Source organism: Nyctereutes procyonoides, unplaced genomic scaffold (genome assembly GCF_905146905.1).
Source record: "Nyctereutes procyonoides isolate TBG_1078 unplaced genomic scaffold, NYPRO_anot_genome, whole genome shotgun sequence".
NCBI lineage: Eukaryota > Metazoa > Chordata > Mammalia > Carnivora > Canidae > Nyctereutes > Nyctereutes procyonoides.
Genome location: NW_026575146.1, coordinates 68850639 through 68866860, shown reverse-complemented (window position 1 = coordinate 68866860; position 16222 = coordinate 68850639). Strand labels below are relative to the sequence as shown.

The window sequence follows — 16222 nt, the reverse complement described above, 5'->3', positions numbered from 1 at the left end:
CATCCCCACACCACCCGGCACCGCCCTGTACCTTGTCCAGCTTCCAGAACTGCCGTGACCTCTCCAAGGTCATGCTGCAAGTAAGTGGCAGAGCTGGGATTTGAACTTGAGTCAGCATAGGCCCCAACACCATGGCTTTGCAGATAGGGTCAGCACAGGGGCAGCAGCCCAGAGTATAGGAGTGGAAGCCTGGCTGGGCCCAGGGCTCGTGATGGGGCCACTAGGCCACCAGCCTGAGTGGTGACAGGGCAGTGCTAGCAGCAGGCAGCCTGTGGTGATGCCAGGGCCAAGGTGCCCGCCAGCGCACTGTGGCAGCCACGGTGAGGCTAGCCTCGGCTCCGGCACACTGACGGCTGTCCCCTTCATGACAGTGTGCTCGGGGGCCTCGCGAGTCAGGGGACCGTGTCAGGGACACCACGGGCCGCCATCCGTCTTGGATGCCTCCCAGGGTCTCCAGGTCCCACTTGACCTGCATGTTGCCCCTCGGCCAGTCTGTACTGCCTGCAGCCCTCCTGGCTCTACTGGGTGTACTCTCCTCTCCTCCGTGTCTCTGACCACAACTCTCACCATGGCTGTGCTTCTCAGCTTCTCTGACCATTTCTGTCTCTGAGCCTCTCCAGGGTCTCTGAGTCTGAGTGTGTCTCTGTCTCTCGACCTGGACAAGTCCTGTGTGTGCATGTTCACACGTGTGTGCACATCCTGGGCATGCGTGTGGGGTTGTGTGACAGCCTGGAAGCTGTGCTGTCCTGGTGCTTTCAGGCCCAGCGGGGAATGTGCAGGGTCTCTTGGCGAGGGGCGGGGTGGGATGAGGGGAGCGGAGCCCAGGTCTCTGGAGAACGGGAGGTCAGGGCCCGGCTCAAGGGCGGTGTGACCTTGGCTAGCCCCGCCCCAGGAGCGGGCTTGCAGCCGTGCCATCAGCAGCCAGGGGCAGCATCTGCTAGCCAGCTCTGGCCCCCGCCTGGTAGAGTGGGGAACACACCTCCACACCTTCCGCCGCGGCCCTTCCGGCTCCGGGCTGGGGCTGCTCCGCCAGGGGGCGCCCACATCCCAGGCTGTGCTGGGAGGCTGTGCTGGGGCCCCTGCCCTCACCTCTTGTCCGGTCACAGAGGAGCTTCACCCACAGCTGGGGGCTGGCTTCCTCTGATGCTCGGTGAGGACCTGGCCTTCCCGGTAGAGAAGACACTCACAGGCTGGCTCCCCTTCCCTCCTCCTAGCTCATGTCGTTTGGTGGTGGGAGACGTTTAGTTATTTATTGGTGTGTTTTAAATATTTTATTTATTTATTCATGAGAGACACACAGAGAGAGGCAGAGACACAGGCAAAGGGAGAAGCAGGCTCCCTGCGGGGAGCCTGTGGCGGGACTCGATCCCAAGACCCTGGGATCATGACCTGAGCCAAAGGCAGATGCTCAACCACTGAGCCACCCAGGTGCTCTGATGTTTAGTTATTTAATTAACATTTATTGAGTGCCTACCATAGACTGAGGATGTAGCAGTGAGCAAGACAAGCCCCGTCTGTCCCCAAACAAGAAAAGACCCGTCCAGGATGTGCTGGACAGTAAGCTGGAGGTTGGATGGGGGAGGGGTGCTGCTTCAGATGGAGAAGCTATCTCTGAGAAGGTGACAACTGTCCTGCAACCTGAGTGGAAGAGGCGTTAGCCAGGAGCTTCCCAGGCAGAGGGAAGGAACTAGGAGGAGGTAAAGTCAGAGAAGCAGATGGGGGCCAGACCCTCAGGGCTTTTCAGGCCAGGTAGGAGTTCGGTTGTAAAGGCAAGAGTTAATGAGGAGCCATGCAGGGTTTTTGTTGTTGTTGTTGTTTGTTTTTTTGCCATGCAGGGTTTAAAGCAGAGGTAGTACCTTGGCCTCAGGGCCCTATCCCAAATTTCCTTCGCTGGCCTTGGTGCAGCTGGAATATGGAGACCCTGGTCCTACATCCCCTCCAATATACGAGGGGGGAACTGAGGTATCAGGATCAGGCTTGGGAGCCCAGAAAAACCTTGTCCCTCCCTGCTTCCGTCCTGCTCATCTGCTATCTTTCTACCTAGTCCCAGAGGGACTTTCTCTTACAATGTATTGTGAAAATTTGCATATGTTTGGTACCTGGTGGTCCTGAGAGCTCAGAGAGGCCAACCCTGTCACATCTGTTTCCCACCATGTTGTAGACTAAATTGTGTCTCCCCAAACTCATCCTAACCCCACTCATCCTAACCCCCATACCTCAAAATGTGACTATATTCAGATGTCAGGTCTTTAAAGAGGTAATTAAATTAAAATGAGGTTATGTATTTGTGCTGAATCCAAGATGCCTGGTGTCCTTAAAAGAAGAGGATATTTGGACATGGAAAGGTTCAGGGAAGCCCATGTGAAGACACAGGGAGAGACGGATGTCTGCAAGCCAAGGAGATAGGCCTCATAAGAAACCCACCCTGCCAACACCTTGATCTTGGACTTCTAGTCTTTAGAAATGTAAGAAAATAAATTTCTGTTGCTTAAACCACCCAGGCTGTGGGAGCTTGTTAGGGCAGCCCAGCAAACTAACACAAGAAGTGTATTAGTTATCTATGCTGTGTAACAAATAACCACGAATACCATGGCTTAAAACAGTGTACTCTAAGTTTCTCAGAGTTCCCATAGGTCAGGAGTTCAGGCACTGTGGCTTACTGGGTCCTCTGATCAGGGCTTCATGAGGCTGTGATCAAGGTGTAGGCTGGACCTACAGTCTCATCTGAGGTTGGGGGCCTCTTCTGGGCTCACATGGAGGAATTCATTGACTAGCATTTGTAAAACTCATGGAAGCAGGCAGCTTCAAGACCAGCAGGAAAATCACTGATGTTTCACGTCTCTGACCTCTAGACCCAGTTTTAAAGACCTTGCCTGATTATACCAGGCCCACCCAGGACAACCTTTCTGTTGTCCTTTCTGGGCTCTTAGGGAAACAGAACCAATAGGATCTATATCTGTGCCAATTCTATCTATATATATAGAGAGAGACAGAGACAGAGAGAGATGTTATGTATCATACATTATGTATATAAAGAGATATACTATAACATTGGCGTGTGTGATCATGGAGGCTGAGAAGTCCCATGATCTGTCATCTGCATGTTGGAGGCTCAGGAAAGCCAGCAGTGTAGTTCCAAAGCCTAAGAACCAGAGAGCCAATGGTATGGATTCTAGTCCAGGTCTGAAGGCCTGAGAACCAGGAGCACCGTGAGCAGGCAAAGATCAAGGTTCCAGTTCAGTCAGGTAGAGAGGGAATCCCACCTACCTCCACCTTTTTGTTCTAGCCAGGCCCTCCATGGATTGGGTGATGGCCACCCACCCTGGGGAGGTCCATTGGCTTTACTCAGTCTACTGATGCAAATGCTTATTTCTTCCAGAAACACCTTCACAGATGTGCCCAAAAATCGAGTTTAATGAGATACCTGGGCTTCCTGTGGCTTGGTCAGGTTGACACATAAAATTAACCATTACATTTCCTTTTGATTAACTGATGGGGAGCCTTCATTGGACTTGCCAAAATCCCTTCACCTTCACCATATCACATAATCTATCACAGGAGTGACGTCTAGTGTGTCCACAGGCCACCTGAAGAAAATGTACTTGGGGGCAGCCCGGTTGGCTCAGTGGTTTAGTGCCACCTTCAGCCCGGGGCATGATCCTGGAGACTGGGGATCGAGTCCCACATCAGACTCCCTGCATGGAGCCTGTTTCTCCCTCTGCCTGTGCCTCTGCCTCTGTGTGTGTGTGTGTCTGTCATGAATAAATAAATAAAATCTTTAAAAAAAATGTACTTGGTGTACAACGGTGTGAGTCATTGGGCATCATCATGGAACATGGTAGACACTCCTGGGAAGGGTATTTGGTATGTATCTGTCCCTGTTCACACTTTTGTAATTAAAACAGAGGGATGTGTTTTCCCTGTACAGATGGAACTGTGACCCGGTGTGACCAACCAGGGAGTCTCCTCTGGCTCTTGTGTGCTGGGCTGTGACCATGCAGGACCATGGGGACCTGCTAGATAGGCCTTGGATGGGGGTGGACTCTGGGACTGGAGACAGTCCTGGTTAAATCACTTCCGGGTTACAAGAATCATGTCCCAGTTCAGGATGTTACATCACTGCCTGGTTCTGTGCTTGGCCAAGAGACTTCAGAGGGCCTCGATTTACTCCCCAGTGAAGTGGGAATAACACTCCTTCCCTGGGAAGGGCCCATTGGGGCAGGGCTGGCTGAGCACCGCATAGGAGCCCCAAGAGATGTCAGAAGGGAATATTCTTACCCTGTGGGAGGCATAGGCCATCCCCCACTGGGCTCCTGCCCACCCCTATCTTGCTTAAAGTGCATCTCTGCTCTCTTTCCTGCACTTAGATGAAAAAAGTAATTTTATTTTTTGTCTGTCCCTGGGAGTCCTGTCTGTGGTTCAGATACCTCCTGCTATGTGTAGACAGGTGCTCCAGGGCCACTTTTCACCCCAGTCCCTAATCCTCTCCTCTCTAGTACACACGGGGCCTTTGGGGCATGAATAACAGCCTGGTCCCTGGAAAGGGTCATATAGGTTTTGGTCACCTTCAAAGCTTGCAATCCCCACTCCCAGCTCTGTCCTCCAGGATGAATGGTTTATCCGGCTGGCAAAGTGGGAGACGGTCTCAGAGGCCCTGCAGCTGGATAAGATGCGTGATCTAGTTAAGGGGGTTGAAAAGCACCTGGGGCAGGGTGTTGTTGGCCTGAAACAAGAATGCCAGGGGCTTTGAATGGTGTTTGCTAGGTTCCACATTTAAACTCCTGGAGGCCTTCACTCACCCATATCCACCGCTCCTGCTTTATTTTTCTTAGCAGCATGTAGAATAGGACACACACTATTTATGACTTGTTTATTTATTACTTATTTACTGTCATCCCTTACCCACTGTAGATTTTATAAACTCCCTGGGACAGGACTTTTGTTGCCTTCACACCCTATTGCTATGTCCCCAGCTCCTAGGACAAGACCTGGGAGGGGCCTGGATCAGGACAGAGGGTCTAGGGCAGCCCTGGTGGCGCAGCGCCACCCTCAGACCCAGGATCAAGTCCCACATCGGGCTCCCTGCATGGAGCCTGCTTCTCCCTCTGCCTGTGTCTATGTCTCTCATGCATAAATAAAATCTTAAAAAAAAAAAAAAGGGACTGAGGGTCTGGACACCATAAGGCCTGGTTGGGGCACCTCTGGTGATTTCCTGTGATCTTATTTGTGTCTTTGGCACCTGGATTCCCAGTTTGCTTGTCTGTACAAGGACCCCACGATGTCCCTTGTACAGGGTCCTACATGAGGTGTCTAGCTACTATTTTGAAAAAGCCAGTTAAATCTTCACAACCAGTTGCTTCAGGCCATTGAGTTCAAAACCTTTATTTTCTGGCTCCAGAGTAGGGGATGGCCAATAAGGGCAGGTGCTGGGGCTCTGCCTCTCTCACCTCCCTTATTATATCTCCTGACTGGGGGCGGGGGTGTTGGTTGGCTAGGGTTGTGTTGGTACCAAGAGGTCCTTTCATTATTGCAGGGACCCTTGAGATGAAGGTGGGCCTGGGGTCTCCCCGTAGCCAGCTGGGCATTACATTCCACATCTACACCTCGACCTAGTGTGGAGTCCGTCCTCCATCTGGGGACCAACTGTATGGGGCTCAGTCTGGTGTGCTGGGGAGCTCTAGAAGCAGGTGGGGACAGACCCCAGGGCAGGGCCTCCTAACTCTACCCCTGTGGCCTCCCCTCTTTATTCTTCAATAGCTCAGAGCTGAGAAGGTATGCGGTAGGAACAGAAGGGCCTTCTGGTCTGATAAGCAGCCCTCAGGCTTAGGGGGAATGCCTTGGAGCAGCGGGCACTCTCCACCAGGGGATGTGTGTGTGTGGGGGGAGGTGGAGGCAGGGACAAGGAATGCTGCTTGGCACCCTAAAATGCACAGGGTGGCCCTCACAACCAAGAACCATGTGGCCCAAATGTGACTAGTGCCGTGGTTGAACAACGGTGTTGGGTGACCTGCATTGGTCAGTACGGCTCAGAGGCTGAAGTCGTCCTGGGGTCAGGTGGAAAGGAGGGAGGGGGTCCGGGACAGCTCCAGGCCACGAAGAAGGCACAACTGGGCCCACGTTCCCGCACAGAAGCCCGGGAGCCGCGAGCACGTGGGGCCTCTGAGGCCAGGTAGCACGGAGAGCCTGTTTCCCCAGCGGGGAGTTCAGAGACCCAGGGCCTGGGTGTGGGGGCCAGGCCAGGGAAGACCACACCCCCTGGTTGGCTAGGCCCGTTCGGAAATCGCCCTGCTGGGGAGGGAGTCTATGAATCGATAGTAAAAATGAGAACACGCGACCTCGTGTTTGGGTGCGGCCTCCCCTGGCCTGGCGCTGACTTCCGCTACCCAGAAAAGACCCAGCGGCCAGGGTCGAGGAACAACTACAACTCCCACGATGCCGTGCGCCGCTTGCGGTGGGTAGCGAGCAACCGCCAAAAGCCAACAGGAGGGGCGGGGCGGGGCCTCGGCGCACGTGGCGTCGTGACGCGCCGACGGCGACGTCGGGGTTTGTGTGCGCGAGAGGCTGCCGATAAAGGTTGGGTGCCTCGTGCCGGGGGCTGTTGGGAGGGAGCGCGCCCCCGCCCCCCTCCCAGGCCCCCACTCCTGTCCTGCCGCTGCCGGGGCCCCGTCTTCCCGTCGGCCCCCGCGGGGAGGCCCTAGGTCTTCCCCGCTCACTCCCCCGATCGGGGCCGCAGGTGAGAGACCGGAGGGGTGGGGGTGGGGGGAGGGACCGGAGGGCGGGGACGCTGGGGAAACGGCGAGCGTGAAACCGGAAGAGACGCCTTAAAGGGAAGGGCGCTAATTCACCTCCGATTTTTGTTCTCTGGGCCGGCTCCGCCCTCTTAAAGGGCAAGGGGTTGCTTTTAGAGGAGCGGGTCTGGTTCTGCGGTTCTCTGCAGCTTTCCCGATTTTCATCCTCTTAAGGACGGATTGCCTTGTGAAAGGTCACGGACGGGGCCCCCGACATTGAAGGACTAGCTCCTGAGGCCTGGTGGTTTCCAGGCAGACACTAGCTGAACTCAACAAAGGTGGACGATGGTGTGCAGCAGGAGCAGCCCCTTAAAGGGGAAGTCGGGTCTGATGGAAGGGTGTGGTCCTGCCTTTGGACTGGGTGCTCTCCCGGGCAGGATGGGTCTGACCCATGCAGAGGGCCGATGTCACAGTTTAAGGCTTGCTCGGCCTTCCGGAAGGCACGGGCAGTTTCTCCTAGAAGGACTTGATTACATGTTAAGAGGCTGCTCATCTGGCTACAGGGAATCTTTAGAGCTGTCCAAAAAGGGGGTGCCCCGGCTTTTCCCATTCAGGATATGTTTTCTCAGTGCTCGCTCTGAGCTACACGTTGTTTTAGGCGCTGGAGTGCGACAGTGGTTAAGATGCCACTAAATTCAGTGGGTGGAGGCTACAGGTGCTGCTGAACACCTCCCAGTGCTCCGGACGGGCGCCTTGGCACAGGTCAGCTTGCATCTCAACAGTGCTGAGGTTGGGAAACCCTGATTGAAAACCGGTCAGAAGGTGATACATGCTGTAGAGGATGGGGAGTGTTGGAAGGGGTTGTAGATTAGGGCCGGTGCAAGGAATGCCCCCCCCCCCCCGTGACAGGTCAGCGAGGTGCTTGGCAGGGGCCTGCTGAGGGCTTCAGGTGGTGACAGGATGGCGTGAGAGTCTGAGAGGCTACAGGGAGGCCGGCGGGGGCGGGGGGAGGAGGCCATGGGCGTGGAAATTCTGCAGGCTCTTGTAAGAGAGTGGTCTTGTCTACCCCGCAGGTGCTGTGTTGGGCGCATCCTGGGGGTGGGAAGAGTAGGGGTGGAAACGTGGAGATCTGTGTTAGGAGGATGGCCCTGTGCAAAGGTGGCAGTGGGAGATTTGGAGAGAAGTGGCCAGATTCCAGACACATTCCTGCTGGAACAAGGGAACTGGCTGATGGATTGGTCATAGGTGGTGAGAGGAAGAGGGGATGCTGAGGAAGAACAGAGCGGGTTTTTAGGGATGGAGGAGAATGTCAGTGAAACAGGGAGCAAGCAGGAGTGGAAAAAAAAAAAAACTCCGAGTTAGACTGGTGGCATGTTAAGCTTGAGCTAGCTGTTATCCATCCATATGACATATGGTAGCAGGGCTCTGGAGTTTAGAGGAGAGCATGTCAAGTAGAGATCCATTTTGGAACCATCCTGTTTATAGACAGATCCTGGAAGAGAGTGTGGATGAGGAAGAGGACCAAGGGTTGGCCGAGCCCTGAGCTCCCCTACATTTGCAAGTCAGGAAGAAGGAACCAGTGCCCAGAAGGGAGGAGAGTGGCTTCAGGAGGGAGGGACCCCTTGGGGATTGAGCAGAGACTGTGCAATTTAGCACCAGCCAGGCCAGGAGTGGAGTTGGGGAGGAGGATCTGAGTGTCAGGGTTTGAGATGGAAGAAAGCATGTATTGACAGCACTTTTGAGTTGCTTTGTTGCAAAGGGGGTGGAGAGAAATAAGGCCATAGCTGGAGGGGTGGTGGGGTGAAGGGTTTTGTTGTTTAAAGATGGTAGCTAGAGCTTGTAGGTAAGCTGATGGGAACAGTCTAGCAGATGAGGAAAAGTAGGTGGGAAGTCAGAGTCAGAAGCAGGCAGTGGGGAGGGAGGTCGTGTAGGGATCCTCAACCTCAGCACACTGGTGTTTTGGACTGGATCATTCTGTGCTGTGGAGGTCTGTCCCTGTGCACTGTAGGGTATCAAGCAGCATCCCTGGTCTCCCCCCACTAGATGCCAGGAGCATCGGCCCCTCCACTGGATGACAGTCTTCAGGCATTGCCAGATGTCCTCGGGGATGGGAGTGCAACTGCTCCCATTGAGAATTACTGATATAGTAGTTGAAACATGGGAACATTGTCTTCTGATTGCTTTTACGTTCTCAGTGACAAAATTGATGGCAAGATCACAGAAACATGCTCAGTACCACCTGTTGGGTGGGTATGTGTATGTACTGAATGGACTAGAGAAATGCAGTCTGGGCAATTCAGGGAACCGTGAGGGCATGGGTGTTAGTGCAAAACCAGGGGTAGACAAACCAGGGGTAGAGCTGGCAACTCTTGATCTCCAAGTTGTGAGTTTGAACCCCACACTGTGCCTGGAGATTACTTAAAAAATAAAATCTTCAAAAAAAAAAAAGATATTTTAAAAAGGGAGACTGAAGTCAGGCAGGAAGTGAGGATGTGGATGGGATGGAGGGTGCAGAGCCTTTATGGGTCTGGTCGAGTTGAGGGATTTTTTTTTTTAATTTATTTATTTATGATAGTCACAGAGAGAGAGAGGCAGAGACAGAGGCAGAGGGAGAGGGAGAAGCAGGCTCCATGCACCGGGAGCCCAACGTGGGATTCGATCCCGGATTTCCAGGATCGCGCCCTGGGCCAAAGGCAGGCGCGAAACCGCTGCGCCACCCAGGGATCCCCTAGTTGAGGGATTTTTGATTAATGCACAAGAGGAAGTAGGCAGCCAGGATGGGGGGTGGAGAGTGGGATGCGCACAGGGCTTTAGTTATGGTGGCAGCAGGAACTGTGTTGAGGCAGGATGGAGGCAGAGGTCTTTCCAGGAAGAAGGGTCAAAAGTCAGAAGGCAGGGTGCTAGAGACACGCCAGGCCTTTTCCAGGACAGTACCTGTCTGTAGAGAGAGAAAGAGAGCTTGGTCCTAAGGGAAGTGCTTGGCCTCCTGAAGATCACGCATGGGCTTCTCAGAGTTGTCCAGCCTCCTAGAGGGGATGGCCAGCATCCTATGGGTGGTGAGCGCTCATCCTAGCTTGCCAGAAGCTTCAGTTCCAGCACCCACAGCCTTAGGGCAGACCTGACCACTGGGGGGCCCTGATGCTAATGGAGGCTCTCTGTCCCATGGGTGGGCTGGGGAGATACCCTCTGCCTCTTCCAGGGCCAGCGTGTAGGTCCAGGTTGAGAAGACGGGTTGTTTGGGTGGAGGTGGGGTGAGCTCCTGCCTTGCCCTGACCCAGCCTCCCCCGCCAGGTGTGATGGTTGGCTCCCACGCAGACATGGCCCCCGCCTCTACCACCGAGGGGCCCGGGGAGAAGCCTGGCCCCGCAGCCCCTGCACCGACCGCCCAGTACGAGTGTGGGGAGTGTGGCAAGTCTTTCCGGTGGTCTTCCCGGCTCCTCCACCACCAGCGCACACACACAGGCGAGCGGCCCTACAAGTGCCCTGACTGCCCCAAGGCCTTCAAGGGCTCCTCGGCCCTGCTCTACCACCAGCGGGGCCACACAGGCGAGCGGCCCTACCAGTGCCCTGACTGCCCCAAGGCCTTCAAGCGCTCGTCGCTGCTGCAGATCCACCGTAGCGTGCACACGGGCCTGCGGGCCTTCACATGCGGCCAGTGTGGCCTGGCCTTCAAGTGGTCCTCACACTACCAGTACCACCTGCGGCAGCACACGGGTGAGCGGCCCTACCCATGCCCCGACTGCCCCAAGGCTTTCAAGAACTCGTCCAGCCTGCGGCGCCACCGCCACGTGCACACAGGCGAGCGGCCCTACACCTGCAGTGTGTGCGGCAAGAGCTTCACCCAGAGCACCAACCTGCGGCAGCACCAGCGCGTGCACACGGGCGAGCGGCCCTTCCGCTGCCCCATCTGCCCCAAGACCTTCACGCACTCATCCAACCTGCTGCTGCACCAGCGCACCCACAGCGCAGCCGCCAGTGCCCCTGCCCCACCGCAGGATGAGCCCAGCGCCAAGGTCTTGATGTCCGACGCCTACCTGCATGCACCTGTGCCCCCACCACCGCCTGCGCCCCCACCCGTGGTGCCTGAGCTTTTTCTGGCGGCGGCGGAAACCACGGTGGAGCTGGTGTACCGCTGCGAGGGCTGTGAGCTGGGCTTTGGTAGTGAGGAGCTGCTCCTGGAGCACCAGCCCTGCCCCGGGCCAGAGGCAGCCACCCCACCCCAGGACGCGCAGGCCACGACCACCCCCAAGGCAGACCCTGCCCCACCACCTCCCCAGTCCCCACCAGCCCCCCCACCACTGCCCCCGCCCTCGGCCAACCCCCCGGGGTTTGCTTGCCTCCCATGCGGGAAGTCCTTCCGGACAGTGGCCGGCCTCTCCCGCCACCAGCACAGCCACGGGGTGGCCGGCGGGCAGGCGTTCCGCTGTGGCAGCTGTGACGGCGCCTTCCCGCAGCTGGCCAGCCTCCTGGCACACCAGCAGTGCCATGTGGAAGAGGCGGCGGCTGGACGCCCGCCCCCTCAGGCCGAGGCCGCCGAGGTCACCTGTCCCCAGGAGCCGCTGGCCCCAGCGGCCCCCGCCCCACCCGCGCCTACGCCAGCCTGTACCGAGCGGCCCTACAAGTGTGCAGAGTGCGGCAAGGCCTTCAAGGGCTCCTCGGGGCTGCGCTACCACCTGCGGGACCACACGGGCGAGCGGCCCTACCAGTGTGGTGAGTGCGGCAAGGCCTTCAAGCGCTCCTCCCTGCTGGCCATCCACCAGCGTGTGCACACAGGCCTGCGGGCCTTCACGTGCGGCCAGTGTGGGCTCACCTTTAAGTGGTCCTCACACTACCAGTACCACCTGCGGTTGCACTCGGGCGAGCGGCCATACGCCTGCGGGGAGTGTGGCAAGGCCTTCCGGAACACGTCGTGCCTGCGGCGCCACCGCCACGTGCACACCGGCGAGCGGCCCCACGCCTGTGGCGTGTGCGGCAAGAGCTTCGCGCAGACCTCCAACCTGCGGCAGCACCAGCGCGTGCACACGGGCGAGCGGCCCTTCCGCTGCCCACTCTGCCCCAAGACCTTCACGCACTCGTCCAACCTGCTGCTGCACCAGCGCACCCACTCAGCCGAGCGCCCCTTTGCTTGCCCCATCTGCGGCCGCAGCTTCGTCATGGCAGCCTACCTGCAGCGGCACCTGAGGACGCACGCCCCGGCCCCCGCGGCTGCCGGCCCCGCAGCCCCCGCCACCAGCTCCCAGCCCCCTGCCCCGCTGGTGGCGGCTCCAGCCCCATCCACCACCCAAGATGTCCATGTGCTCCCCCATCTCCAGGCCACACTCTCCCTCGAGGTGGCGGGGGGCCCGGCTGCGGCCCCACCCCCGGGCCAGGCAGCCCCCAACTCCCAGACTTTTCTCCTGGTGCAGACGGCCCAGGGCCTCCAGCTCATCCCTAGCAGCGTCCAACCCCCTACACCCACGCCCCCACCTGCTCCCCCCAAGCTCATCCTGCTGCCCTCCTCCAGTACTGGTGCTGGGGGCCGCCGCGGAAGGCAGGGCACACGTGCAGCAGGGAAATGTGCTCAGGGGCCTGGAGTAGTATGGCTGCCGGGTCCTGGGGGTTGGGGGTCCAGGGAGGGGGCAATGCAGGGGCCAGTGGGGGAGGGCAGAGCCTCATTGTTCTGCAGAATGTAGGGGGTGGGGAGGCAGGGGCACAGGAAGTGAGCGGGGTCCAGCTCCAGCCCCTCCGGCCAGCCCCCGAGGTGACCACGGTCCAGCTCCAGCCCACCCAGGAGGTGACCACAGTCCAGCTCCAGCCCACCCAGGAGGTGACCACAGTCCAGCTCCAGCCGGCCCAGGAAGTGACCACAGTCCAGCTCCAGCCTGTGGCAGGCCAGCTCTCCAATCCCAGCGGGGGAGCTGTGACTCCTGAGGCCCCCAATCTGCTGGTGGTTCAGAGTGGCACAGCTGAGGAGTTGCTGGCAGGTCCAGGCTCTGGGGAGCCAGGTGACAGTGAGGCCAGTGCTGGTGTTGTCCAGGATGTGCTGTTTGAGACACTGCAGACAGACGAGGGGTTGCAGAGTGTCCTGGTGCTGAGTGGGGCAGATGGCGAACAGACCCAGCTGTGTGTGCAGGAGGTAGAGACCCTCCCTCCTGGGCTGGCCGAGCCTCCAGCCCCTGGCCCTCCAGGACAGAAGCTGCTCATCATCCGCAGTGCACCTGCCACTGAACTGCTGGACAATAGCAGCGGTGGGGGAGGTGCTGCCACACTGCAGCTGCTGGCCTCCCCCCCACCTGGCCAAGCCTCTGCCCCAGTGGGCATCTCCACAGCTCCCACCTCCCAGATGGTACAAGTGGTACCCACTGGCGCTGCACCTGGAGGTATGACCCCACAGGGCCTACCCTCCATCCAGATTGTCCAGACTCTGCCTGCAGTCCAGCTGGTGCATACGTTTTGAGGAGAACCACTGGGACTTAATTGTGCCCTACACAGAGACCCCAACTCGCTGGGCTGGGCTGGGCTGGGCTGGGCTAGAGGGAGGGGAGCTGCAGGCTGGGCTTGCTAATAAAGACTGGAAACTTCTCTCCCGTATTTTATGTTCTTGGGGGCTGGTTGGGGTGGGGGGAATGTCATGGCCATAGCCACCGCTTGGGACCTTGAGGGTCTTGTATCTCTTGCTTCCTGGCTCGCAGGTGACTCACTTGGAGATTTCTGGCCAGCCGCTTCTAAGTGCGGTTCTTTTTATCATTTTACAAAGGGATGCAGCGGTCCCTATCGTGGGGAGGCGCTGGGATCTAGAATTGTGGTTTTGTCACGTGTTCGCTGTAAGTCACCCCATCCCTCCCCGCATCTGAAAAATGGGCGCGTGGGAATCCTCCCGAAGGTCCCGGAGAGCACAGGTAGTTCGCAGCAGCGGAGGTTCCTGGGGCCGGGAGGTTGCGAGCTAGCGAGTCCAGAGTGCGGCCCCCACCCCGCGAAGGCCCGGGAGCCAATGAGAGCCGGCCCGCTCGCGTCACCGCGCACCCCCGCCTCTCCGCTTGCTTAGCAACCGGCGAAGGTCAGGTAGCGAACGTGCGCTCCTCCTGTGCGGGCCGGGTGAGTACGGGTCTGCGCTCACCGCCGCCCTCAGTCGGCTCGCGTCTCCTCCCCCTGTTCCCCGACCCCAGCCCTAGGGGGTCGCTGCTCCCAGCTCCCGGCCTCTCCCCGGCGCGCGCCTGGAGCCCCGCCACCTGCCCCAGCCGGGACGCTTGGCAACTGTTGCTAAGGCCGACTGCACACCCCGCCCCTCCATGCGCGAGTGTGACGTCACTTCCGCAAGCGACCCCCTTCACTACCCTGCAGCCCCCGCACCTGGGGGAAGGCCCGAAGCGGCCTGCCGAGGTTCTCGCGGTGCCTGCTCCTGCGGCGCGGGTCGGGGACGCCTGCAGGGCAGGGAGCGTGGTCCAGGCGCTGGCTGCTGGGGGGAGTCCCGCTGACTCCCCAGGGCCGTCCGGGAGCCTGGGAGGGAGCCCCGGGTGGCAGGGTGCTGGACCTCGTCTGGGGAGCCCCAGCCTCCAGGGTCGTGGTCAGGGTCCCGTTGCTGCTGGTCCTCCCTGTGTGGGGCGCCTCCCTGACGCCGGCCTGCTTGTTTTCACCAGGTGCACGCCTGCTCCCTTTGGGGGCGCGGGAGCCTGGCGGCGGCCATGGCCCCCAGCCACCTGTCAGTGCGGGAGATGAGGGAAGATGAGAAACCCTTGGTGCTGGAGATGCTGAAGGTGAGAGCGCGCGGGGGTGCCTTGTGCGTGGCTTCAGCCACTTGGCAGAGCCAGCCCAGACTCCTGGGACCCGTTCTTTTCCTTCTGGCTCGGTCCCTTTCCTTTCCGGTGCCGCAGAGGTTTTAGGGGTGCCTGACTGGTTGGGTCTTGATCTCGGGGTCATGAGTTCAAGCCCTACTTTGGGTTTAGAGATTTTATTTTTAAGTTTTAATAGATGGAGGGCGGTGGAAGAGCATGGTCCCAGCTCCCTCCCTAGTCTGCAGACTCCAGCCCTGCGCTTGCCCCCAAAGCCCAGCCTCCTCCTCAACACTCTTCAAAGCAGAAAGAGCCGTTGGGCCTCAGCCTGGCCCCTCCTGAGCCCACCCCTTGTTGCCCGGAGCTTGCTCCTGCTCTGAACTGGGGCAGTCCTCTGCCCTGTGGCCTCAGTGTCCCCCACAGCTCCTAACTCACTCACTTGCTCAAGGCCCAGGGTGCCTAGGGCAGATACAATCCTATTCCCTGGTGTTCCTTGGCCCCATCACAATGCCTTCTCATTTGGGAGCTCCCACCCCTCCGCCCCTTCCCCGGGCACAGCCCACCCCACTCCTCCCGGATGCCCAACAGCCCGATGTATGGCCCAGGCCCCTGCCTCTGACAGCACCTTCTGCCCACAGGCTGGTGTGAAGGACACAGAGAACCGTGTGGCCCTCCATGCCCTAACACGGCCACCAGCCCTGCTCCTCCTGGCTGCAGCCAGCAGTGGTCTGCGCTTCGTCCTGGCCTCCTTCGCCCTGGCCCTCCTCCTGCCTGTGTTCCTGGCTGTGGCAGCCATGAAGCTTGGCCTGCGGGCCAGATGGGGCTCACTGCCTCCACCGGGCGGCCTGGGGGGCCCCTGGGTGGCAGTGCGCAGCTCGGGTGATGTGTGTGGCATCCTGGCCCTGGCCCCAGGGTCCAGTGCTGGGGACGGGGCCCGGGTCACCCGCCTCTCTGTGTCTCGCTGGCACCGCCGCCGAGGTGTAGGCCGGCGGCTGCTGGCCTTTGCCGAATCCCGGGCGCGAGCCTGGGCAGGAGGCATGGGGGAGCCCCGGGCCAGGCTTGTGGTCCCTGTGGCGGTGGCAGCGTGGGGCGTGGCAGGGATGCTGGAGGGCTGTGGCTACCAGGCTGAAGGGAGCTGGGGCTGCATGGGCTACACACTTGTGCGGGAATTCAGCAAGGACCTGTGAGGACTCTGGACCCTGGAGGAAGGGAGAGCACTTAATGAGCAGCTACTGTGTGCGGGTTGAGTCCCCAGGCCTGCATAAGGCAGGACACTCCACTGCAGGCTGACGGCTATCTGTAGTGCTTGAACTTTTCGCAGAGGTCAACCTGTCCAGCCCCCTGACCCGGATTTTATCTGCACTGAGAAGTCTCCTCTGTCCGTCTGCCAAGGTTGCACAATTTATGCTACAGGCCTGGGCGAGATCACTTGGGAGGAGGACAGGAGGCCCGCAAGTGTGCCCACCCCCATGGGTTAGGACCTGCCGTCAGGGGCACCCCAAATGGGGACGAGGCCCTACTGGGAATGGGGAGGGGCTTGATGTCTGCACAGAGGGGATGAGCAGAGCCCTTACAGGGGAAGGGAGTCTGACCAGAGCAAGGCCCTGGCAAGGATGGAGGGCACAGGGCTGCCCGTGCCAGGCCCCTCCCCAGAAGGTGAGCTGAGAGGGGCGCCAGCCAAACCCATCTGGTTTTTTACACCCGATTGTTAATAAAGCCTGAAACTGCTGCATGTCCGTCTCTCTC

General features: G+C 59.0%; 2 protein-coding genes across 3 annotated transcripts; both read left to right on the top strand.

Moving 5' to 3' along the window:
- The first annotated feature begins 6548 nt into the window (after positions 1-6548).
- On the top strand, positions 6549-13283 carry ZNF628 (zinc finger protein 628). The gene is given in 3 exon segments (XM_055311812.1): positions 6549-6733; positions 10020-12326; positions 12329-13283. Coding segments are annotated over 2 exon segments (3138 nt in total). The 5' UTR covers positions 6549-6733; positions 10020-10024; the 3' UTR covers positions 13165-13283.
- Positions 13284-13713: 430 nt separating this feature from the next.
- Positions 13714-16206, top strand: NAT14 (N-acetyltransferase 14 (putative)). Of its 2 annotated transcripts, none has more exons than XM_055310481.1 (3): positions 13714-13802; positions 14345-14461; positions 15115-16206. In XM_055310481.1, exons 2-3 carry the CDS (start codon positions 14390-14392, stop codon positions 15661-15663), a joined length of 621 nt encoding a protein of 206 aa, XP_055166456.1. In that variant the 5' UTR covers positions 13714-13802; positions 14345-14389; the 3' UTR covers positions 15664-16206. The 2 variants fall into 2 exon arrangements, with proteins under 2 accessions (XP_055166456.1, XP_055166457.1); XM_055310482.1 differs by lacking the exon at positions 13714-13802 and adding an exon at positions 13972-14087.
- The last annotated feature ends 16 nt before the right edge of the window (positions 16207-16222 follow it).

Coding starts and splice junctions, on each gene's coding strand:
- NAT14 (XM_055310481.1), top strand. CDS start 14,390: ATGGCCCCCAGCCACCTGTCAGTGCGGGAGATGAGGGAAGATGAGAAA. Junction 14,462..15,114: donor TGGTGCTGGAGATGCTGAAG/GTGAGAGCGCGC, acceptor TTCTGCCCACAG/GCTGGTGTGAAGGACACAGA.